At 43.9% G+C, this 27,251-nt stretch overlaps 1 protein-coding gene across 3 annotated transcripts in view; it reads left to right on the forward strand.

The window, feature by feature from the left end:
- Nucleotides 1–27,251, forward strand: part of LOC126293756 (tyrosine-protein kinase Fer-like) — a 125,611-nt gene that overhangs the window by 86,905 nt on the left and 11,455 nt on the right. For 2 of the 3 annotated variants that reach the window (XM_049987107.1, XM_049987109.1), the window contains 2 exons: nt 1,817–1,969; nt 19,474–19,590. In XM_049987107.1, coding sequence (XP_049843064.1) covers nt 1,817–1,969; nt 19,474–19,590 — 270 coding nt within the window. The remainder of the gene's footprint in view (nt 1–1,816; nt 1,970–19,473; nt 19,591–27,251) is intronic. The other variant, XM_049987108.1, reaches the window with a different exon arrangement.

Raw genomic sequence — 27,251 nt, forward strand, 5'->3', positions numbered from 1 at the left:
CTGCATCATAGGAATGTGAAGAGGAAGGAAACTGATATTGAAAACGAATAAGAATCTGCATACGGTGCTGGACAGTTCTAAAATAAATGCCACATACAAGCAGAAACTTCCACGTCCATTTTCTGCAAAACACAATTTTCTGTACTTAGGTAAATGTAGCATCCAAAATAAATATCCTATCACTATCAAACTTGATATGCTTATTAAACACAAACTCCTTAATGCAAATTCTAGAATTTTCCAAATCAATTACAAATTGTGGTAAAAAATGGGATAATTAACTATAAAATTTGAGTTTTTCTAAACATGAAGTTAAAAATGTAATAACTCAGTCATTTTTTCATAAATTAAATACTTTCGATAGCTTTATACTCCTTTAAGGATGATTTGTATGCTGTGGAAAATTCATTCAAGAAACTCTCTTACTCATGAAGAAAAGTGTACCTAAAGCAATTAAATGCAGCCAATGGTAACGGAGAAAATGGTCGAATTTCACATATAAAACAAATTGCTTTTGTTATGCTTCTCAACATCCACTGCTATCAGTGTGAATCCTGAATACTTCTTGGTCATGCTGACAAGTTTTTATGAATTTATTTGTAAAAGTATAGACAGTGGAAATTAAAATGGCCTGTGGTGCATCTCCTGCTATAAGTCGGGCCCTTTGACGTCCTATGCGGATCGATTACCAAACAGAAGACATCCAAGCCAAAACATTATTCGAAATTGCACTCAACGTGCTGGAAATAGACACATGCACCATCTACCTCGTCATCGCGGCCACAATGAAAATGGCGCTCGTGCTCTTACCGTTTACGCCTGTTTAAATGACTCAAATGGTTCTGAGCACTATGGGACTTAACTTCTGACTTCATCAGTCCCCTAGAACTTAGAACTACTTAAACCTACCTAACCTAAGGACATCACACACATCCATGCCCGAGGCAGGATTCGAACCTGCGACTGTAGCGCTGGCTGACACAGGCAACGCCGTAAGATATGTAAATACGAGCGCATTTTTACCAATAGGCCTTGGAAATGATAAGAGGTGAGAATGATTTTTTATAGATACGTTATGTTCACCGATGAAGCCACATTCAAAAACAATGGCGAATTAAATGGTCATGATATTATTGGTCCCCAGTCAATCCACGCTGGCACGGACCCATTGACAACCAACACAAATGGTCGTTAATGGTCTTGTGTGAGATTTTAAACGGTTACTTGGTAGGGCCGTACTTTTTTAACTGAAATGTTATTGGGAATCTTATTTACAACTTCTCTGCGATGATTTGTTGGAGCTAATGAAAGCGGTTGATTCAGAAACTAGGCAACGAATGTGGTTCCAACAGAACGTAGCAGCTCCCCATTATGCTAAAAATGTGCAGAACGTTTTAAATTTACGGTACCCTGGTCGATGGATAGGACGCGGCGGACCAATTGAGTGGCCTTCACGTTCACCAGACCTAACATCCCCTGATTTTTTTTCTTGTGGGGTTATTTAAAAAATATTGTTTATGAGAGACACTCACAACCCGAAACGATATGGAGCAACGCATTCGAAGAGCGTGTGCAGCCCCACCACGGGATGTGCTGCTCAAAACTGTGGGCAACTTTCGCAGACGATTGACTTTATGCATTGAAGCAAATTGGGATAATTTTGAACAATTTCTTATCCGCTAATTTCAGTAATTAAGCACCCCAAATTGTGAGAGGCAAGGCGACTCACACTAATGAAGCACCTCACAGGCCGCCTTCGTGCATGGAGGGAACTACAGTACTTGTGTGTCACCTGATACCTGGATTTTCCTCGCAGATGGACAGCTGCGCCAGTTCCTTCGCAAGAATGGCAGGTCGCTGCTTCCTCACCAGCTGATCGCCATGTGCCGTGACGCGGCACACGGTATGTGCTACCTCGAGTCCATGAACTGCGTGCACAGGGACCTCGCTGCCAGGAACTGCCTCAAAGGTATTCTCTGCTCTAAATTTAATCAGTTTCTTATTACGAGGGTAGTTTGAAAAGTTCACAGAACAGAATAGAATAAAAGGTACATACATCACTGAAACTTGTTTTCTTTTTTCAATGTAGTCTCCTTGTAGATTAATGCACTTGGTCCAACGATATTCCTGTGCCGGCCTCGGTAGCCGAGCGGTTCTAGGCGCTTCAGTCCGGAACCGCGCGACTGCTACAGTCACAGGTTCGAATCCTGCCTCGGGCATGGCTGTGTGTGATGTCCTTAGATTAGTTAGGTTTACGTCCGGCCCCGGTAGCTGAGTGGTCAGCGTGACGGAATGTCAATCCTAAGGTCCCGGGTTCGATTCCCGGCTGGGTCGGAGATTTTCTCCGCTCAGGGACTGGGTGTTGTGTTGTCCTAATCATCACCATTTCATCCCCATCGACACGCAGGGCGCCGAAGTGGCGTTAACTGGAAAGACCTGCACCAGGCGAACGGTCTACCCGGTGGGAGGCTCCAGCCACATGACATTTCATTTCAGTTAGGTTTACGTAGTTCCAAGTTCTAGGGGACTGATGACCGCAGATGTTAAGTCCCGTAGTGCTCAGAGCCATTTGAACCATTTTGATATTCCTGTGCCTTGATCCCATCTCGAAAATGAGTTTCCTCCAGGCCTGAAAAATAGTTGTCAACTCTGGAAATAAATTCTTCGATTGAAGTGAATCTTCGTCCACCAAGAAAAATTTCCAGTTTTGGTAAGAGATGCAAGTCTGACGGAGCGATATCATGTGAATAAGACAGGTGTGGCAACAATTCACACCTTAGCTTGTGTAATTTTGCCACGGTGACGGTACATTTGCGCGGGCGCGCATTGTCTTAATGGGAGATGACTTTTTTCCTTGCTAAATCTGGCCTTTTTTCGGGTATCTCTTGTTGCAGTTTGTCCAGGATCTCAGCATAGTATCCTCCAGTAATTGTTTGCCCAGTGGGGAGATAATATACAAACAGAATCCCCTTCGCATCCTAGAACCTTTCCCGCTGAAGGAATTGTCTTTGCGTTCTTTGGTGGCGGAGAAACAGCATGTTTCCACCGCTTTGTCTGTTATTTTCCCTCTGGGGTATAGTGGTACACCGACGTTTCATCTGTGATCACAAACTGGCGCAAAAAATCTTGCTCGTTTTTACTCAAATGAGCCTAACATTGTCCCAATAATGGCCCATTCTCGTGCGTTTTTGAGGCAGCGTTAAGAGTCGTGGCACCCACCTTGCAGATAATTTTTTTTCATTTCTAATTATTCAGTTAAAATGTGATATACCCTTTCTGGTGACATCTGGCAAGCGTGAGCAATTTCGTGCACTTCAATTGGCGATTTTCTGGGACCATTTTGTGCACTTTTGCAATTACTTCTGAGGTAGCGACTCATCTTGGCCTACCACTGCGCGGATCACCATCTAATCTCTCCTGACCAAATTTAAATTCATGTGCCCTCTTGGTAACAGTCGAATATGAAGGAGCAGAGTCCCCTAGTGCTTTCTGGAAATCGGCATGAATGTCCTTTGCTTTCGTGCCTTCCTTTATATACTTAATCACTGCTCGAATCTCGATTTTTTTCCATATTCGAAAAGCACTACGCTGCAACAACAACAAAGCCACGTCACCGCCATAGCTCTCTTGCAAGAGCACTGAAAAGGCAGGTGTTTGCAGGCAACAGTCCAATGAATGTCACGTGAACAACTTGTTGCGCTGGCGCTGACCTCTCGTGGTGATTTCGAGAACTTTTCAAACCAGCCTCGAACATTGCCTGATAAGAAGCTAAGTACCCTGAAGTGGAGGACGAAGCGACATGGGACTTTACCGGTTGGGAGGGTATGTAATGTTACGAGGGCTATCCACAAAGAACATTTTTTTCGTTTGTGTCAGTTAGGGGCGGGGCTAGCGCGGCCATCTTGGTGTCATGGCATTCCGCCGCTCAGTCGGCATCCTGCCGTGCTAGTGAGAGGTTCGTGCTGTACTGCTTGAGTTACTGTGACAGTTTGAAATGTCAGCGGTAATTGAAAATGCCGCGAAGTGTGAAGTGCGTGCTGTAGTAAGGTTTCTGAGTGCAAAAAACTGTACACCGATAGAAATCTTTCGGCTGCTTTGTGAAGTGTATGGGGACAACATAATCACTGACGGTGGAGTGCGTCAGTGGGTCATAAAATTTAAAAATGGCCGAACTAACGTTCACGACGAAGAGCGAAGTGGAAGACACAGGATAGTGACTGCCGAACTTGTCGAAAAAGTCGAATCGGCGGTCCGTGTAAACCGTAATTTCACAACAACGGAACTCTCTATGAGTTTTCCACAAATTTCGCGAAGTTTGTTAGACGAAATCATTACCGAAAAGCTTGGTTACCACAAGTTTTGTACAAGATGGATACCAAAAATCTTGACAGACATTCACAAAAATCAGCGAGTGGCTGCAGCGTTAACGCTTCTGGACGCTTACGAGAAAGATGGCGACTCATTACTCGATCGCACCGTTACTGGTGACGAAACACTGGTTAAGCATGTGAACTCCGAGACAAAATTGCAGTCAATGCAGTGGGGGCACACAAATTCCCCCCCAAAACCCAAAAAATGCATGCAGACAATGTCGGCAAGGAAGGTGATGGCGACTGTCTTTTGGGACAGAAAAGGTGTGATTTTTGTGCATTTCCTGGAAAGAGGCCATACAATAAACTCTCAAAGGTATTGCCAAACTGTGCACAACCTCAGAAGAGCAATACGAAACAATCCCACGGGAAAGTTGGGCTCAAAGATCTTGCCGATTCACGACAACGCCCGGGCCCACACGGCAAATGCCACTCGTGAAGTTGTCGAATCTCTTAAGTGGGAGTTGTTTCCTCATCCGCCGTACAGTCCCGACCTGGCACCGAGCGACTTCCACTTATTCCCAGCATTGGAGAAGTGGTTGGCTGTGCAGCGTTTTGATGACGACGCACAGAAGAGGTAACCACGTGGTTGAAGGCGCAGGCGGCCGAATTTTACGACGAATGAATTTCCAAGCTCGTCCATCGCTACGATAAGTGCCTTCATTTAAATAGCAACTATGTAGAAAAGTAGTATTTAAGTGTGGCTTTCATTTGTATATAATAAAAAAGATTTCCAATACTTTATTTATTTTTAATTCCAAAACGTAATGTACTTTGTGGATAGCCATCGTATTTCAGTAAATACAAAACTGAGTCAGATTTCAAAGAACTGTGCAGTATGAGCCCACATGTGAAACCCCCTCTTGACTGGATGAATGCAATGGTTCCACTGCGAAGGTCCTCAAATGTCGTGACTGGTCCTTCATATCCTCAAGAATGTCTCTGAACAGACTGGACGCCTGATATGTCCTACACTTCTTCTTGTGGGTTTTTTCTGGCCATGGGAGTACCTCAACATTAAACACACAGTTAATAGACACACATACCGTGTGCCGACAAGGATTAACCTGTCGAAAAATGCCGCTGTGAAGCCGTTGAACGAGGACACGTCCACGACACACTGTTGTGCTACACTTTGGTCACTACCAGCTGTGACCCGAAGTCACATTCAAACGGTTCCCACACTATGATGCCACGAGTCATACCACTGTGCCTCTTCAAAACACTGGAAGAGTGTCACCCCTCCATAAGTTTCCATACTCGCTGACGGTAGTGCAGGTGTAGTGCAGAGCCACGGTTCGTCGCTCTCTGAATGCTATGCAGCACCATTCTTTGGCATACTTAACTGAATGTATGAAGTTTGTGAAGCAGTGGCGAAGATTGATGGCAGGCGCGATGGTGGCTAACTGTACCCACGGCACTAGATGTGCGAATGCTCTACAAAATCTCTTCTTGGCGTCGGATTTTCAACATTTAGAGCCATTCTATTATGCCGTGAATACCAAATAATAGCCAGATCCACATCCGAGGCAAATCCCATCTGGTGCAGCTTCCACCTGCCTCTCTTAGCACTGTCGAGTTGCACCGTGCTAAGGTTAGGCACGCACTGCGTGCCGTTCACACAAAGCAGCCAAACCCACCTTTTACATCGCGCCATGCTAATTTCGATGGATAGGTGCGTCCCTACAGCGTTTACATGTTACAAATACAAGTACCCTAAACATGTACCAGCTTTTAACAAACAAAAAATTACTTTTCATAAACATCTTTACGTTAAAATCAAAGCTAGCAAACAAAATTCGTGAAACACTAACAGGTACAGTAACTAAAGCCAAATTTATGCGAGAAGTATCGCAGCCTTTTGAAATAAAAACCGGTGTTAGACAAGGTGATGGTTTATCGCCTTTACTGTTTAAATGTGTTCTAGGAAAAATTATAAGGATCTGGAATTCGGAGCTAAAATCTCACTAAATTGAGCCAATAGCTCTGGGGAGGAAAACAAGTGGAATTAAGATAAACTGCTTGGCTTCTGCGGATGATTTCGCAATACTTTCAGAAAACCTGACGAAGGAGTTACTCAAATAAACATTCTGGAAAAATTAACGAACAGAACTGGTCTCAAAATTTCAGTTTAAAAAACAAAATTCATGACAAATATAAAAAAATGCACCAAAATACATAGAAACACAAATATGTAAAATAGAGCGAGTAAATAAATATCTTGGAGAAACTATACAACAGAATGAACTAGAAAAATCTGCAATAGATGTAAGATTTAACAAAATGGAAAGAGCATATGGTTTGACCAAAAATATTTACAACAAGAAATGTATATCTAGAAAAACAAAACTAAAACACTACACCACAGTGGTACGACCAGAATGTCTATATAGACCTGAATGCCTAACGATGAACTAACTGCAGATGGTTGGAAAATAAGAAGTAATGAGGAGAACTACAAAAGTATGGAGAAAATGGCCAAACGAAGATTAACCTTTTTTGGAGATCTCTACCCAATGGATGGAAATATACTAACAAAACAAAATACTCCTATATTTCTGGAAGAAGAAATCGACAGTAGCATGGACTACAGAAGTAAGAAAAGATCTTGAAAGAAACAACATCAAAGAATCAGAAATAGCAGAAAGAAACCGCTTTAAAAACAAAATACTAAATTTGGAATGCTTTCAAAGCAGAGGAACTAAAAAATCGGGAACAACATGGACAGAAGAAGGAAGAGACTTCATGGGGAGAAAATGAGTGAGGGAATACTGGAAAAATAGGAAACAACAACAAAAGAAGAAGAGGAACTGAAGTTGTTAACGTTATCCCAGTTGGTCAATACGACTGCAAATAAAAAAAGGATCTTCATATTACGATAGTTTAAAATTTCAACATATTCTTTAGCTATTTTCATATATACAGGGTGGTCCATTGATCGTGACCGGGCCAAGTATCTCATGAAATAAGCGTCAAACAAAAGAACTACAAAGAACGATACTTGTCTAGCTTGAAGGGGGAAACCAGATGGCGCTATGGTTGTCCCGCTAGATGGCGCTGCCATAGGTCAAACGGATATCAACTGCGGTTTTTTTTTTTCAATAGGAACCCCTACTTTTTATTACATATTCGCGTAGTACGTAAACGAATATGAATGTTTTAGGTGGACCACTTTTTTCGCTTTGTGATAGATGCCGCTGTAACAGTCACAAACATATGGCTCACAATTTCAGACGAACAGTTGGAAACAGGAAGGTTTTTTAAATTAAAATACAGAACTTAGGTACGATTCAACAATTTATTTCGGCTGTTCTAATGTGATACATGTACCTTTGTTAACGTATCATTTCTGAGAACGCATGCTGTTACAGCGTGATTACCTGTAAATACGACATTAATGCCATAAATGCTCAAAATTATTTCCGTCAACCTCAATGAATTTGGCAGTACGTGTAACGACATTCCTCTCAACAGCGAGTAGTTTGCCTTCCGTAATGTTCGCACATGCGCTGACGCATGTTGTCAGGCGTTGCCGGTGGATCACGATAGCAAATATCCTTCAACTTTCCCCACAGAAAGAAAAACGGGGATGACAGATCCGGCGCACGACCAATCCACCTGTCATGACATATGCTATTCAATACCGCTTCAACCGCACGCGGGCTGTGTGCCGGACATCCATCATGTTGGAAGTACATCGCCATTCTGTCATGCAGTGACACATCTCGTACTAACATCGGTAGAACATTACGTAGGAAATCAGCATACATTGCACCATTCGTCCCATAAAGCCGCACCATACATTAACCCGACAAGGTCGCTGATGTTCCACTTGTCACACCCATCGTGGATTTTCCGTTGCCAAATAGTGCATATTATGCCGGTTTACGTTACCGCTGTTGGTGAATAAAGCTTCGTCGCTAAATAGAACGCGTCCAAAAAATCTGTCATCGTCCCGTAATTTCTCTTGTGCCCAGTGGCAGAAGTGTACACGACGTTCAAAGTCGTCGCCATGCAATTCCTGGTGCATAGAAATATGGTACGGGTGCAATCGATATTGGTGTAGCATTCTCAACACCGATGTTTTTGAGATTCCCGATTCTCGCGCAATTTGTCTGCTACTGATGTGCGGATTAGCCGCGACAGCAGCTAAAACACCTACTTGGGCATCATCATTTGTTGCAGGTCGTGATGCCCTTCCCTAAAGCATGAGTGGATGCTCCTGGCCAGAAGAAGTGTAAAGCCATATTGTTAAACGTGCCCATAGTGGCAAGTTCTTTTCCAGTTTGACTTGATTTTCTAATCACTGAAATAACATCACATACTCTCTCAACCCATGACGTTTCAATTCCTTCTGGACGCTTCATTTTTTTATTTTTTTTATTCTTTGTCAGCCAAGGTATACACTCAACAGCTGCGATATAGTCGCGTATACAAACAGTGATCCAATACTGTCAAATGTTTTATATTCCAGTCTTTGATCACAATATCACTTCTTTTGGCGATGATCGGTTTCAGTCCGTAATGACCATCCTCTGATCTTTTCTGCACCATGTCCTAAAGTGGTAAGGCCATATACAGGGTGTTACAAAAAGGTACGGCCAAACTTTCAGGAAACATTCCTCACACACAAATGAAGAACAGATATTTTGTGGACATGTGTCCGGAAACGCTTAATTTCCATTTTAGACTTCATTTTAGTTTCGTCAATATGTACTGTACTTCCTCGAATCACCACCAGTTGGCCCAATTGAAGGAAGTAAATGTTGGCTTCGCTGCTTGTGTTGAAATGCGACTCATTGCTCTACAGTACAAACATCAAGCACATCAGTACGTAGCATCAACAGGTTAGTGTTCATCACGAACGTGGTTTTGCAGTCAGAGCAATATTTACAAATGCGGAGTTGGCAGATGTCCATTTGATGTATGGATTAGCACGGGGCAATAGCTGCGGCGCGGTACGTTTGTATCGAGACTGATTTCCAGAACGAAGGTGTCCCGACAGGAAGACGTTCGAAGCAATTGATCGGCGTCTAAGGGAGCACGGAACATTCCAGCCTATGACTCGCGTTGGGGAAGACCTAGAACGACGAGGACACCTGCAATGGACGAGGCAATTCTTCGTGCAGTTGACGATAACCCTAATGTCAGCGTCAGAGAAGTTGCTTCTGTACAAGGTAACGTTGACCACGTCACTGTATGGAGAGTGCTACGGGAGAACCAGTTGTTTCCGTACCATGTACAGCGTGTGCAGGCACTATCAGCAGCTGATTGGCCTCCACGGGTACACTTCTGCAAATGGTTCATCCGACAATATGTCAATCCTCATTTCAGTGCAGATGTTCTCTTTCCGGATGAGGCTTCATTCCAACGTGATCAAATTGTAAATTTTCACAATCAACATGTGTGGGCAGACGAGAATGCGCACGCAGTTGTGCAATCACGTCATAAACACAGATTTTCTGTGAACGTTTGGGCAGGCATTGTTGGTGATGTCTTGATTGGGTCCCATGTTCTTCCACCTACGCTCAATGGAGCACATTATCATGATTTCATAAGGGATACTCTACCTGTGCTGCTAGAACATGTTCCTTTACAAGTACGACACAACATGTGGCTCATGCACGATGGAGCTCCTGCACATTTCAGTCTAAATGTTCGTACGCTTCTCAACAACAGATTCGGTGACCGATGGATTGGTAGAGGCGGACCAATTCCATGGCCTCCACGTTCTTATGACCTCAAACCTCTTGACTTTCATTTATGGGGGAATTTGAAAGCTATTGTCTACGCAACTCCGGTACCAAATGTAGAGACTGTTCGTGCTCGTATTGTGGACGGCTGTGATACAATACGCCATTCTCCAGGGCTGCATCAGCGCATCAGGGATTCCATGCGACGGAGGGTGGATGCATGTATCCTCGCTAACGGAGGACATGTTGAACACTTCCTGTAACAAAGTGTTTGAAGTCACGCTGGAACGTTCTGTTGCTGTGTGTTTCCATTCCATGATTAATGTGATTTGAAGAGAAGTAATAAAATGAGCTCTAACATGGAAAGTAACCGTTTCCGGACACATGTGCACATAACATCTTTTCTTTATTTGTGGGTGAGGAATGTTTCCTCCAAGTTTGGCCGTGCCTTTTTGTAACACCCTGTATATGGCCTTACCACTTTAGGACATGGTTTAGAAAAGATCAGAGGATGGTCATCGACAAAAGAAGTAATATTGTGATCAAAGTCTGGAATAAAAACATTTGAAGGTATACACTCTTTTATATGGACACTGTTTACTTACATTTTCTAGGAGTCTCAAGAGACTTATGAAGTGCGACAATATTTTGTTTCACCACATTTATCATGTAACTCCAGAACACTCGAATTATCAATCTGTGATTACACTTAGTATTATCGTTGATAAAAGTCGATTTTGATTTTCTTTCGTTCTGAGTTACCTGTGTACTGAGAAGTTTGTCGTCGAGTTCTCCATATTTAGTTATTTCTAAGTTTGGTTCATTTGTTTACAATATTGCCTGGAATTTTCGTAAGATTTGTGTAGACCTCTGTCTACTCTAGAATGCTGATACAGTTTTCTTTTTCCAGTGTATCAAAGACAGGAAAATTAGTGAATACGTTTACTATAAGACGCGTATTAAAATGTAGACATTGTTTTGGCTTTCGTTTGTATGTTCTTTATTTCTTGTACATAATTTTCATTCTATTTGTCCGATATTATTTTACATTCGAAAAAGACGATCGTGTGAAACCCAGCTCGCGCTATTCGTCCACGAGACTCAAAGGGCCCTAGACACGGGTTCCCAGATAGATGCCGTGTTTCTTGACTTCCGCAAGGGGTTCGATACAGTTCCCCACAGTCATTTAATGAACAAAGTAAGACCATATGGACTATCAGACCAGTTGTGTGATTGGATTGAAAAGTTCCTAGATAACATAACGCAGCATGTCATTCTCAATGGAGAGAAGTCTTCCGAAGTAATAGTGATTTCAGGTGTGCCGCAAGGGAGTGTCGTAGGACCGTTGCTATTCACAATATTCATAAATGACCTTGTGGATGACATCGGAAGTTCATTGAGGCTTTTTGCGGATGATGCTGTGGTATATCGAGAGGTTGTAACAATTCAAAATTGTACTGAAATGCAGGAGGATCTGCAGCGAATTGGCGCATGGTGCAGGGAATGGCAATTGAATCTCAATGTAGACAAGTGTAATGTGCTGCGAAGACATAAAAAGATAGATCCCTTATCATTTAACTACAATATAGTAGGTCAGCAACTGGAAGCAGTTAATTCCATAAATTATCTGGGAGCAGGCATCAGGAGTGATTTAAAATGGAATGATCATATGAAGTTGATCGTCGGTAAAGCAGATGCCAACTGAGATTCATTGGAAGAATCCTAAGGAAATGGAATCCGAAAACAAAGGAAGTAGGTTACAGTACGCTTGTTCGCCCACTGCTTGAATACTGCTCAGCAGTGTGGGATCCGTACCAGATATGGTTGATAGAAGAGATAGTGGAGATCCAACGGAGAGCAGCGCGCTTCGTTACAGGATCATTTAGTAATCGCGAAAGCGTTACGGAGATGATAGATAAACTCCAGTGGAAGACTGTGCAGGAGAGACGCTCAGTAGCTCGCTACGTGCTTTTGTTGAAGTGTCGAGAACATACCTTCACGGAGGAGTCAAGCAGTATATTGCTCCCTCCTACGTATATCTCGCGAAGAGACCATGAGGATAAAATCAGGGATATTAGAGCCCACACAGAGACATACCGAAAATCCTTCTTTCCACGAACAATGCGAGACTGGAATAGAAGGGAGAACCGATAGAGGTACTCAAGGTACTCTCCGCCACACACCGTCGGGTGGCTTGCGGAGTATGGATGTAGATGTAGATGTAGATAATATACAGGTTGGTCCATCTGGAGTTTCGAATGAGATTATATCGTAAACTATACATAGGGTAAAAATACTGGGTAAGACAAGTTCATAACCTCAAAGGGGGACATAAAATGATACTACACGTGACCTGCAGCCCCCGTCCCCTTGGGAGTGGAAACGCTCATTTTTTGTATTGCAGATTTGGATTGTGCATAAAACAGTAATCAAGTATTGTCTGATACATTTTTTAAACCATTGACAGATGACGCTGAAATCACGATAAAAGTAAAATTTCGGAAGAACTCTGATTTATTTAGAATTATCAGAGAAAGGCGCATCAAATCGATAAAAAATTTGCACCAATTCTTTCCTTACGCCAGATTAAGCTCTTTTTGTACAACATGTAATGTATCGTACTTTCTTTTAGCGTTACCCAGTAACAACGATATGGGCGTAGTGGCATGATGTTCCCACGCGGTGCTTCATTAGTGTGAGTCGCCTTGCCTCTCACAATTTGGGGTGCTTAATTACTGAAATTAGCGGATAAGAAATTGTTCAAAATTATCCCAATTTGCTTCAATGCATAAAGTTAATCGTCTGCGACAGTTGCCCACAGTTTTGAGCAGCACATCCCGTGGTGGGGCTGCACACGCTCTTCGAATGCGTTGCTCCATATCGTTTCGGGTTGTGAGTGTCTCTCATAAACAATATTTTTTAAATAACCCCACAAGGAAAAAAAAATCAGTGGATGTTGGGTCTGGTGAACGTGAAGGCCACTGAATTGGTCCGCCGCGTCCTATCAATCGACCAGGGTACCGTAAATTTAAAACGTTCTGCACATTTTTAGCATAATGGGGAGCCCGCTCCGTCGTGTTGGAACCACATTCGTTGCGTAGTTTCTAAATCACACATCTTCCATTAGCTCCAACAAATCATCGCAGAGAAGTTGTAAATAAGATTCCCAGTAACATTTTGGTCAAATAAATAAATAAATAAATAAATAAATAAAAGAAAATGTCCTATCAAGCAACCCTTTAAATTCCACACCAGACCATTAACGACCATTTGTGTTGATTGTCAACGGAACTGTACCAGTGTGTATTGACAGCGGACCAATAATGACAATTATGACGATTTAATTCGTCATTGTTTTTGAATGTCGCTTCATCGGCGAACATAACGTATCTAAAAAAAATCATTGTTCCCTCTTAACATTTCCAAGGCCCACTGTTAGAAATGCACGCGTATTTGCATATCTTACGGCGTTAATGCCTGTGTCAGTGTGATATGATACACAGATATTTATGTGCCTTCAAAATCCTCCAAACAGTTGATTTCGGTATTCCAATTTGTCTCTGAATCGCACGACTACTCATTTCGGGATCCAGTTGAACACACGCGAGAACGTTAACGGTACGAGCGTCACTTTCGTAGTATTCGCGATGACGAGCTGGATGGTGCATGTGTCCATTTCGAGCTCGCTGAGTGCAATTTCGAATAATGTTTTGGCTTGGATGTCTTCTGTTTGGGAATCGATCCGCATAAATTGCCCAGCTGGAGCGTAATTGTTATGACATTCACCTAAATTTAACATCATTTCAACAAACTCTGTAGGAGGACAGTGAGCGATATTTCGCTAAAGAATAATTTACTTTCGTCAGTTGATGTTTACAGTTCACAATCTGAAAGTGAAAAATGACGTCTAATCGCTTTGCACCGACCTTTATACTGAGCCATAGTTCGCAGTTTGGCCACGGTAGTGTCACAGTCGGGTGAGTAATGCAATTCTGAAGAGTTCCCGAACGAGATTTTAATACCTTCCATCAAAAACTGTGGAGAGTAGGACATATTTTGTAAAAAAAAAAAAAAAAAAAAAAAAATGGCTGTGAGCACTATAGGACTTAACATCCATGGTCATCAGTCCCCTAGAGCTTAGAACTACTTAAACCTAACTAACCTAAGGACAGCACACAACACCCAGCCATCACGAGGCAGAGAAAATCCCTGACCCCACCAGGGAATCGAACCTAGGAACCCGGGCGTGGGAAACGAGAACGCTACCGCACTACAAAAAAAAAAATACTTGGCGTAATGAAAGAATTGACATTTTGTATCAGTTTGGTACGTCATTCTCGTATCATTCTAAATAAGTCGGACGTCTTTCCCAATTTTAATTTTTCTTGATTTCAGCGCCATCTGTCAATGGTTTAAAAAATGTTTCAGACGAAACTTGATTACTTTTTTTTATGGATAATCCGAAACAGTAATAAAAAAGTGTTGGTTTCCATTTAAGATTTAAAAGTTGACCCCCGCCCCACCCAAGGGGGAGGGGTCTTGGGGTCACGTATAGTGTCATTTGATGTCCCCCTTTGAGCTTACGAACTTCTCTTACCCACAATTTTTACCTGATGTATAATCTTCGAGATAATCTCATCCGAAACTTCAGATGGACCACCCTGTGTGTCACAACCGCCACACTACATTTTACTAACTGATTTTATTGTGCATTACTTTTATTCGTTGTTTTTTTTTTCTCTGTGAAAGCCTAATTTAAGGATACTGTTACGAAATGTGTAAACGGGCGGCCGGGGTGGCCGAGCGGTTCTAGGTGCTACAGTCTGGAAGCGAGCGACTGCTACGGTCGCAGGTTCGAATCCTGCCTCGAGCAGGGATGTGTGTGTTGTCCTTGGGTTAGTTAGGTTTAAGTAGTTCTAAGTTCTAGGGGACTGATGAACTCAGCAGTTAAGTCCCATAGCGCTCAGAGCCATTTGAACCATTGGAACAAACAATGCATACGGCATGGAAAACTCTTATCTAAAGATAACATAGTAAACATTAACTCCTCCTGCACAGGCCATGAAGGCCCAAAGGTACCGACTGGCCGCCGTGTCATCCTCAGCCCACAGGCGTCACTGGATGCGGATATGGAGGGGCACGTGGTCAGGACACCGCTCTCCCGGCCGTATGTCAGTTGCCGAGACCGAAGCCGCTACTTCTCAGTCAAATAGCTCCTCAGTTTGCCTCACAAGTGCTGAGTGCATCCCGCTTGCCAACAGCGCTCAGCAGACCAGATGGTCACCCATCCAAGTGCTAGCCCAGCCCGACAGCACTTAACTTCGGTGATCTGACAGGAACCCGTGTTACCACTGCGGCAACATAACATAGTCCCTTTATATAAATAGAAAGTTAATCCATGTACAATGATCAGACAGAACATGATGTCCAACGACCTACTATTGATATAAACCCATGGTAGCGATAGCAGTGTCGCTTGGCACGGAATGCCTGCTAGTCAGACACACACATGGTGCATGTAGAGTCAGTGAGCATGCTGTCCGTGGTTAGAATGGGGAAGCTGGGCAGTCTACCTGAGTCTGACCGAGGACACATTCTGATGGCCCAGAGGCTCGGCACAAGCATTCTGGAAACTGCAGGACTTCAGTATTCGAGGAGTGCTGTGGTGAGTTTCTTCAACATGTGGTGAAACCAAGACATCCAGACGTCATGGAGTTGGGTGGCCGCCCCTCATTACAAACGTCAGACGTCGTAGGTTGGACAGTGGTAAAACTGTGGCGGAACTAGCATCAGACTTTAATGCTGGGCGGAGTACAAGTGTGCTTGAATGCATGGTGCACTGAACACTCCTAACAACAGGCCTCCACAGCTGACGACCCGTGCCTGTGCTACTGTTAACACCACAACATTGGCTACTACAGCTCAAATGGGCATGTGACCATCGGCAATGGACATTGGTGCAGTGGCAGAGTGTTGCACAATCTGATGAATTCCTATAACTTCATCATCGTGCTGATGGAGAGGTGCGAATCTGCCGCCTTCCAGGAGGACAGCTCACTGACACCTGTACTGCGGGACACAGACAAGGTGGCGGCGGCTTGATCGTGCTCTGGGGAATATCCACTTGGATATCCGGGGTCCAGTGGGGCTTGTGCAAGGCAACATAACGGCTAAGAACTATTGTTCACTGACTGCAGACCACGTACACCCCTTCAAGACGATCATGTTTCCAGACGGCAGTGGCATTGTTCGACAGGATAATGCACGGTATCACAAGGTCAGGGTTGTGACTGGACAAGGCGTCAGAAAAAAATGTGCTTAAAATCTTATGGGACTTAACTGCTAAGGTCATCAGTCCCTAAGCTTACACACTACTCAAGCTAAATTATCCTAAGGACAAACACACACACACCCATGCCCGAGGGAGGACTCAAACCTTCGCCGGGACCAGCCGCACAGTCCATGACTGCACCGCTTTACACTGCATAGCTAAGACGAACGTAGACGGAGCTACGCCGGCCAGATATAAGGACAAGTGTGGTCCTTATATCTGGCCTGCGTAGCTCCGACTACGTTCGCCTTAATGGTTTTCATTTTGGCAGACATAATCTTATGATTATGCGTCTTTATTGTTTTAATTTTTAATCTGTGATATGGCCAGTGTTTGGCTCACAAAATAATTTAATTTTTTGTTCTGAAGAAGATTCCATTACTGGAATCAAAACCTAGGTAAACGAATAAAAATTACCTTGCAACTGAAGGCTGACAAAATTGTTTATTTTCTGTACATTTCACGGTTGCTGTACGCGCTGCATTATGTTAAAGATTTGTCATTTATATATAATGTGAAAAGCAATAGTCCCATAACACTCCCCTGTGGCACGCCAGAGGTTACTTTAACGTCTGTAGACGTCTCTCCATTGAGAAGAACATGCTGTGTTCTGTTTGCTAAAAACTTTTCAACACACAGCTGGTCTGATATTCCGTAGGCTCTTACTTTGTTTATCAGGCTACAGTGCGGAACTGTATCGAACGCCTTCCGGAAGTCAAGGAAAATGACATCTACCTTGGAGCCTGTATCTAATAGTTTCTGGGTCTCATGAACAAATAAAGCGAGTTGGGTCTCACACGATCGCTGTTTCCGGAATGCGTGTTGATTCCTACAGAGTAGATTGTGGGTTTCCAAAAATGACATGATACGCTAGCAAAAAAGATGTTCTAAAATTCTACAACAGATCGATGTCAGAGATATAGGCCTATAGTTTTGCGCATCTACTCGACGGCCCTTCTTGAAAACTGAAACTACCTGTGCTCTTTTCCAAATATTTGAAACCTTCTGTTCCTCTAGAGCCTTGCGGTACACGGCTGTTACAAGGGGAGCCCTACACTATATTAGGTCGGTGTCCGAGTTTCTTTGGCTCTTCGGTGTACCATTCCGCGTTGTAAGTCAGTTAACTTCTGTCGTGCGGCCACAATCACGTCGAAAAGCTTTTCACAAGAATCACCTCAAAACGAATGACAGCCCCGGGAATGTACTACCCTTTTCTACATTGTGTATGCGATGCTACTGCAATCTGTATATGTGTATATCAGTATCATATGGCTTTGTCACCGCTGTCTAAAATGTCCTTTATGAATTGTCTCTATGCCATCTCTGTTTGAGACGAAGAACTTCCACCTCACCCTGTGTGAGCATTGGGAGGACCTAATGAAATACGAGGCTTGGAACTTTAATAGTGGCAACTATTTCCTTACAGCTCGTACAAAACAGATACGTGTTTGAAAATTTTACTGATCTTCAAAGTAGTCACCAGCATTGTGTACAACCCGTTGCCAGCGATGTGGAAGTCGTAGGATACTCTTGGCAGTGCCAGTTGTGTTGACAGTTGGAGCACTGCGGTCTATTGCCCGACGAATTTGTAGTAGTTCTGAAGCGAATGCCGCGAAGTGTTTTCCTCAGCTTAGAAATCGAGTTGAACTCACAAGGGCTTAAGTCAGGGGCGTGCAGTAGGTGGTATAGCACTTAGCAGCCCCATCAGTCAAACAAATCAGTAACAGCTTGCACTGTACGTGCTTGAGCACTGTCCTGCAAAATGATGGTCAGGTTCTGCAGAAAGTGCCATCAATTCTGTCTCTATGCTGTTCATTTTTGGAACACAACCTACGACCAGCTTAGAGACAGAAGTGAGTACACTTTCTGCAGGACCTGACCATCATTTTGCAGGACAATGCTCAAGCATGTACAGTGCAAGCTGTTACTGATTTGTTTGACTGATGTGGTTGCTACGTGCTATACCACCTACTGCACTCCCCTGGCTTAAGCCAGCGTGAGTTCAACTCGATTTCTAAATTGAAGGAAACACTTCACGGCATTCGCTTTGTTGTGTACATAGTTCTGCATAGTCAACGGGTACACAACTTTCCCACCAGAGCGTGCCGCGCTAAGCACAACAGCGCAGGCGCAGCACTCGCCCGTCTCTGCACTACGAGATGGCGCTGCCATAGAGACGGACCAAATTTTGCATCAACCGATCCGCGTATTAATATGTAACGCAGCCAATGAGACTGCTGATAACGTAGAAACTTTTCTCCTCGCAGAACACACTCATGCAGTGATATCTGAACGCGCGAGGTATTATAACGAGTGTACAGACCTCCGATTAGTCAGTCTGCATTTGTCTGCATTAGTCTGTAGTCAAGTTTCAGTCTGCGCCTAATAAGATTATCATATTCCTGTACAAAGCCATGAAGAGAAATGTATAGACACTTTGTCAAGTATCAGAGATATGTGAGAATAAGATTAACGTACCAAGACCAAACGAACTTCGGATTGTCAATTGTAAATAGCATCCAGAACCAAGTTAAGCTATTTTTATGCTTGTTACTATTTTAATAAATGTGGGTGAAAATTAATCAAGTTCTGTTTAAAGTTGGTCACCGTCAATCTGCTACTCTAAGCGTGCAAGTGGCATTCCTATCGTCTGACCTAACGGCAGAAGATAAACACGCCACGATAAGACCACGAGACACATTGCTGACACTCGCCTACTTCGTTAGAGCGACAAATCAAAGAATCTGATGGTGTGTGTATCGAAGGTCTTACAGTACGCACACCACACGCTTCAGAACTGTTACAAATACGTCGGGCAATATACCGTCCCGCTCGAAATGTCAACACAACTGTCACTGCTAAGAGTATCCTACGATTTCCACATTGCGGGCAACAAATTATACACAATGCTAGTGACTACTTTGAAACACATATCTATTTTGTACGAGCTGTAAATAAATAGTTGCCACTATTAAAGTTCAAAACCTCGTATTTCGACTGATCGCTGTTACACTTTCACACAAGAGTGAGCCGCAAAAATGACTGTCGATTAACGTTTTTGACTTCTTCCTCTCTGCAGGTGACGTAGTGAAGATATCCGATTTTGGATTGTCACGCGAGGTGGAGCAGTATTACCGGAGCGTCAACCAGATGAACCTGCCACTAAAGTGGATGGCGCCAGAATCAGTGTACGAAGGTCAGTAACTGATCAAATATTAAATGGAAATACTGTCACGAGCCAGAACACTATGACCACTGCTGACCACTAAACTATATGTCTCCTGTTGGCGTTGCAGACAAGTGACGTGGTAAGGAAAGTGTGTGAGTGGAGCAGAGACGAATGACGATTCTAGCCACGGTACGGGCCACAAATTGGAAAGTCCATTGTCACAAGCGTTGTTGACAAAGCACAATGTGTTAGGCACTACGACTTGGAAAGAGCAACTGCGGAGCTGGTCGGTTGATCACGTGCTACTATCGTGAGCATCTACAGAAAGTACACTACTGGCCATTAAAATTGCTACACCACGAAGATGAGGTGCTACAGACGCGAAATTTAAGCGACAGGAACAAGATGCCGTGATATGAAAAAGATTAGCTTTCAGAGCATTCACTAAAGGTTGGCGCCGGTGGCGACACCTGCAACTTGCTGACATGAGGAAAGTTTCAAACCGATTTCCCATACACAAGCAGCAGTTGACCGGCGTTGCCTTCTCAACCGTTGTTGTGATGCCTCGTGTGAGGAGGAGAAATGCGTACCATCACGTTTCCGACTTTGATAAAGGTCGGACTGTGGCCTATCGCGATTGTGGTTTATTATATCGCAACATTGCTGCTCAGACTGGTCGAGATCCAATAACTGTCAGCAGAATATGGAATCGGTGGGTTCAGAAGGGTAATACAGAACGCCGTGCTGGATCTCATATCACTATCAGTCGAGATGACAGGCATCTTATCCGCAAGGCTGTAATGGTTCGTGCAGCCACGTCTCGATCCCTGAGTCAACAGATGGGGACATTTGCAAGACAACGACCATCTGCACGAACAGTTTGACGACGTTTACAGCAGCTCGGAGACCATGTCTGTGGTTACCCTTGACGCTGCATCACAGACAGGAGCTGCTCCGATGGTTTAATCAGTGACGAACGTAGGTGCACGAATGTCAAAACGTCATTTTTTCGGATGAATCCAGTTCTGTTTACAGCAACATGATGGTTGCATCCGTGTTTGGCGACATCGCGGTGAACGCACATTGGAAGCGTGTATTCGTCATCGCCATACTGGCTATGGGGTGCCATTGGTTACACATCTTGGCCACCTTGTGTTCGCACTGACGGCACTTTGAACAGTGGATCCTGAACATTGAAACCCTACATTTCAGCAGGATAATGCACGACCGTATGTTGCTGGTCCTGTACGGGCCTTTCTGGATACTGAAAATGTTCAACTGCTGCCCTGGCCAGCACATTCTCCAGATCTCTCACCAATTGACAACGTCTGATCAATGGTGGCCGAGCAACTGGCTCATCACAATACGCCAGTCACTACTCTTGATGAACTGTGGTATAGTGTTGAAGCCGCATGGGTACATGTACACACCATTCAAGCTCTGTTTCACTCAATGCCCAGGCGTATCAAGGCCGTCATTACAGCAAGAAGTGGTTGTTCTGGGTACTGATTTCTCAGGATCTATGAACGCAAATTGCGTGAAAATATAATCACATGTCAGTTCTAGTATAATATATTTGTCCAATGAATACCCGTTTTTCATCTGCATTTCTTTTTGGTGTAGCAATTTTAATGGCCAGTAGTGTAGCTGTAGGACAGTGAGACCACAGAAGGCGACAAGGTGCCTGGCGTCGATGACTCATTGCAGAACTCGGTCAGAGGGCTGTCCTCTCTGTAGCGGCACCACAGTCTAGAATAGGGAAGTTAGATTTGATGCAATATTTCGGAGCACACAAGTTACAGCCGGGTGTGGAGTGGTTTGCAGTAAGTTACACTGACCAGCTGTTGCGAAGTGTAATGGAGGCTAGTAGGAGCCGTCGAACCGCTGCAAAGAGTAAATGCCGCGGTTCGCATATCGTAAGGTATAGGCAGAAGAGGCCCACTGGCGTAACCGGGGTGTGGGGCTTACGTCACTCGGAGCGATGCGTTACCGAAACAGAGGAGAGCAGCCGAGTGTAAATAGGTGTGGTTTTCTAACGAGAAGTGTGGCAGCTCACCTGGACGTTGGCGTATCACAGTCCACGGCGGGTCGTCGGTTCGACCCTCTGAGGCAGAGGCGGAGTCTGCAGCCAGCCAGGGCGGGCCACTCATCGGCTCGCTACCGCAGGCAGACGTCTCGGTTCCCGAAACACGCCGGAGACTTCCGAGGCGAGGGGCCGCAGGTTAGGACGCCGGATCGGGGGCGGTCGTTGCCGCTAGGAAGAAGCAGCAGTGGGGCCGGCCTACGGCTCCTGGCGGAATAATACGGAGTCAACGGGGACGGTGCCCACTGAGTCGGCTGCTGGCGCAGCCGTCCTGACGTAATCGGAACTCTACAGCTGTCGAACAAGGCCGGCACGGCACAGCGTTGCGTTGCACAGGTCGCTGGGGCGGTGGCCTCAGCATTGCGGCGCCTGTAACGCGGACCGAGGTCAACAAAGCACTGTAGCGGAAACGCATGAATCATGTGACAAGCTCAGGCGAGTTTTAATACGCCAGGTTCTGACACCACCCACTACATCTCTGTAAGGTAGGATAGGTCGCGATATGTGCCAAATCTGACGACAGAGAACAGTGCTGTTGCACGCACAGCTGTTCCAGACACACTCTGTGCTGTTGAACACACTGATCCACAAGAGACGAGGAGTCGATGTTTCCACACTGGATGGACGAACATGGACGATACGATTGCAGTTGGCACGGGATCGAGGAGATTGGGTGAATGGACACGTGTCTTCCGGTCAGACGAATCAAGTATCTTGCGACATTGACCCGGAGGTCATGCCTGGATATGCCAGGTGAAAGGAGGCTCAAAGTGTACTCTGCGCCACAGGCGAAGTACATTGGGTACAGCATTGTGCTGTGGAGGACGACATTCACCTGGGTTTCCATGGGACCTTTGGCGGTAATCCACTGCGCCATGACAACTGTGAACGACAATCAAGCTGCGGAGCTATGGGGTATCGTCTCAGTTGTGCGACTGGATTGGTGATTTCCTGTCAGGAAGGTCGCAGTTCGTAGTAATAGACGGCAAATCATCGAGTAAAACTGAAGTGATATCAGGTGTTCCCCAGGGAAGCGTCCTGGGACCTCTACTGTTCCTGATCTATATAAATGACCTGGGTGACAATCTGAGCAGTTCTCTTAGACTGTTCGCAGATGATGCTGTAATTTACCGTCTAGTAAGGTCATCCGAAGACCAGTATCAGTTGCAAAGCGATTTAGAAAAGATTGCTGTATGGTGTGTCAGGTGGCAGTTGACGCTAAATAACGAAAAGTGTGAGATGATCCACATGAGTTCCAAAAGAAATCCGTTGGAATTCGATTACTCGATAAATAGTACAATTCTCAAGGCTGTCAATTCAACTAAGTACCTGGGTGTTAAAATTACGAACAACTTCAGTTGGAAGGACCACATAGATAATATTGTCGGGAAGGCGAGCCAAAGGTTGCGTTTCATTGGCAGGACACTTAGAAGATGCAACAAGTCCACTAAAGAGACAGCTTACACTACACTCGTTCGTCCTCTGTTAGAGTATTGCTGCACGGTGTGGGATTCTTACCAGGTGGGATTGACGGAGGACATCGAAAGGGTGCAAAAAAGGGCAGCTCGTTTTGTATTATCACGTTATAGGGGAGAGAATGTGGCAGATATGACACACGAGTTGGGATGGAAGTCATTACAGCATAGACGTTTTTCGTCGCGGCGAGACCTTTTTACGAAATTTCAGTCACCAACTTTCTGTTCCGAATGCGAAAATATTTTGTTGAGCCCAATCTACATAGGTAGGAATGACCATCAAAATAAAATAAGAGAAATCAGAGCTCGAACAGAAAGGTTTAGGTGTTCGTTTTTCCCGCTCGCTGTTCGGTAGTGGAATAGTAGAGAGATAGTATGATTGTGGTTCGATGAACCCTCTGCCGGGCACTTCGGTGTGAATTGCAGAGTAGTCATGTAGATGTAGATGAACATTATTGTGGACAACCTGCACCACTTCACGTTTGATGGCATTTTTCAGCAGGATAACTGCCCATGTTATAGGGATGAAGCGATCTGAAGAAGTAAAGTGAACTCACATTGCTGGTTTGGACACCAAATTCCCATGACATGATGAGAAGCACCTGCATGCCTTGCTCATACTGTGACATCAACCAGTCAGGCCTGCAACATGAGTGCTCTGCCAAGCGAGTGCATTTGTTCTTATTTATCGCAAAACATCAATGACTGATTATGAGCTCTAGTACTCACAATTAAGCTACAAATTATTCTCATGTTTGAACATTATGCAACGGAAACGGATAACGCACATCTGACTATTAGTAATTTACACAACTCTGACTGTTAACTACACACTGGCAATACCACATTTTCTTTCTTACTCAACGGCTTTGATCAACACGTGGCCATCGCACTGAATGTGAATGGCCCACACATTATAAATTCTGGATATCATGACTACACACTATTCGAAAACAAGGCCACCAATCTTTTTCTTTTCACTATCTTTTTTTTATTCTGATAAATTCTATTATTCTATTACTACATTTTTATACTACAATGACACATGAGAAACTCCGCCCAGTGGGCATGGCCTTACATTGGTGATTCTCTATCTTATGGTCTCGTAATCATCTAACACTACCGTACACTTTCTGGATAGGATGGTGGATCTTCTGCTATATCTCACACTTCGACTCTCACACCCATCATCACGAAAGTTTCCTCCAGACCGAGCGGTACAAAAAAGAACATGCATAATCCATTGCCTCTGAACCTGTCTTGCTACTCTCCCATGCAAACCACACATACTTAAATTACATGAAATACATCACACTGGCAACATACCATACCACACAAAGAATAGTCACAACGTTATAATCACATCACTTTCAGCTTTCCCACTTCAATCAGTATTTATCCCAGTTTCACACAACACTGCCCCACTTCGTAACTTTTCTTTCCTACTACGAACTCTGGAGGATATATGCACGTCTTCCTGTGCAATGCAAGCCAAGCGGCGTTGCTGGATAGACGGCTGGCTCGCCTTGCTTCACTCTCAGAGTATTAGAGTTTGAATCACCAAATTGGATGTAGGGATTTCTTTTGTGGGAGTGCATATGTGATCAATTAAATGAATTTAAGAACTTTCAGCATTGCAGCGCGTCAGCAATCGTAATTATCTAAATAAATTATGAATAACCCGCCTCGATTGCGAAAATTCCCGGTGTTTACCCAGGTTTCAACGTGGATAACCACGCCTTCTTCGGAACAAAATAAAAAACAGCTTGCCTAAATGGGCATGGTGAATATCTAAAATGAACACCCACAACGGCAGGTCCCCGTAAAATTTATTAACATTACACGGTACATCCGTACCAAGTTAATAACACTAGTCATCTGCAGACAGTCTAAGGGGGATGCTCAGATTATCACCTAGATGATTCATGTAAATCAGGAACAGCAGAGGGCCTATGACACTACCTTGCGGAACGCCAGATATCACTTTTGTTCTGCTCGATGATTTACCGTCTATCACTATGAAATGTGACATCTCTGAGAGGAAATCAAGAATCCAGTCACACAACTGAGACGGTACTCCATATGCACGCAATTTGATTAATAGTCGCTTGTGAGGAACGGTGTCAAAAGCCTTCTGGAAATCCAGGAATATGGAATCGATCTGAGATCCCTTGTCGACAGCACTCATTACTTCATGGGAATAAAGAGCTAGCTGTGTTGCACAAGAACGATATTTTCTGAATCCGTGTTGGTTATTTATCAATAAGTCATTCTCGTCAAGGTGATTCATAATGTTCGAGTACAGTCTATGCTCCAGAGTCCTGCAAATTGAAGTCAGTGATATGGGTCTGTAATTCCATGGGTTACTCGTGTTTCCTTTCTTGAATATTGGTATGACCTGTGCTACTTTCCAGTCTAGGAACAGACCTTTCATCAAGTGAGCGGTTGTATATGATTGCTAAGAAAGGCGCTATTGTTTCTGTATACTCTGACAGGAACTTGACTGGTATACCACCTGGCCCAGAAGACTTGCCTTTCTTAAGTGACGGCTCTAGGCGCTTCAGTGTAGGACCGCGCGACCGTTACGGTCGCAGGTTCGAATTCTGCCTCGGGCATGGATGTGTGTGAAGTCCTTAGGTTAGTTAGGTTTAAGTAGTTCTAAGTTCTATGGGACTGATGACCTTATATGTTAAGTCCCATAGTGCTCAGAGCCATTTGAACCGTTTTTTCTTAAGTGATTTGAGTTGTTTCGCAACACCTAAGATATCTACTTTTATGTCACTCATGCTAACAGCTGTTCTGGTTTCGAATTCTGGAATAATTACTTCGTCTTCTTTCGTGAAGGTATTACGGAAAACTGTATTTAGTAACACCGCTTTAGTGGCACCATCATCGGTATCATTTCCATCGCTATCGCGCAGTGACGGTATTAATTGTTTTTTGCTATTGGTGTACTTTACATACGACCAGAAACTCTTTGGGTTTTCTATCATATTTTGAGACATTGTTTGATTATGGAAACTATTATAAGCATTTCGCATTGACATCCGTACTAAATTTCGAGCTTCCGTGAAACCTAGTCAGTCTTGGGGATTTTGCGTTTTTCTGAATTTGGAATGCTTTTTTCGTTGCTTCTGCAATAGTGTTCTGACGTGTTTTGTGTAGCATGTTGGATCAAAAAATGGTTCAAATGGCTCTGAGCACTATGGGGCTTAACTTCTGAGGTCATCAGTCCCCTAGAACTTAGAACTACTTAAACCTAACTAACCTAAGGACAGCACACACATCCATGCCCGAGGCAGGATTCGAACCTGCGACCGTAGCGGTCGCCCGGTTCCAAACTGTAGCGCCTAGAACCGCTCGGCCACTTCGGCCGGCATGGTTGATCAATACCGTCTCTTATTACCTTATGCGGTATGAATCTATCTTTTGCTGTCGATACTGTATCTTTGAATTTGAGCCACATCTGATAACACTTGCATAACTAGCTTCGAAGGAATGGAGACACTCTCTTAGGAAGGCATCAAGGGAATTTTTATCTGCTGTTTTAAACAGATATACTTTGCGTTTATTTTTAATGGTTTTGGTTAATATATTTTTGACCCTCGTTACAATGGCCTTGTGTTCACTAATCCCTATATCCATCATGACGCTCTCTATTAGATCAGGATTATTTGTGGCTAAGAGGTCAAATGTGTTTTCGCAACCATTTAGAATTTGTGTGGGCTCATGAACTAATTGTTCGAAGTAATTCTCAGAGAAAGCATTTGGTACAATGCGGAAGATGTTTTCTGTCTTCCACCGACTTTGAACATGTACTTTCGCGAACAAATCGAGGGTAGGTTGAAGTCTCGACCAATTATAGCTGTATGCGTAGGATACTTATTTGTAATGAGATTCAAGTTTTCTTTGAACCGTTCAGCAATTATATCATCTGAGTCAGGGGGTCGGTAGAAGGAGCCAGTTATTGTTTTAGTACGGCTGTTGAGTGTAAACTTTACCCATAGGAATCCGCAGGAACTCCCTATTTCAACTTCACTACAGACACAAACACACCACCGCCTGCTTTATTTAATCTATCCTTTCTGAACACGGTTCGCACTTCTGTAACAATTTCGGCACAATTTATC

This window comes from Schistocerca gregaria, chromosome 10 (assembly GCF_023897955.1).
Source record: "Schistocerca gregaria isolate iqSchGreg1 chromosome 10, iqSchGreg1.2, whole genome shotgun sequence".
NCBI lineage: Eukaryota > Metazoa > Arthropoda > Insecta > Orthoptera > Acrididae > Schistocerca > Schistocerca gregaria.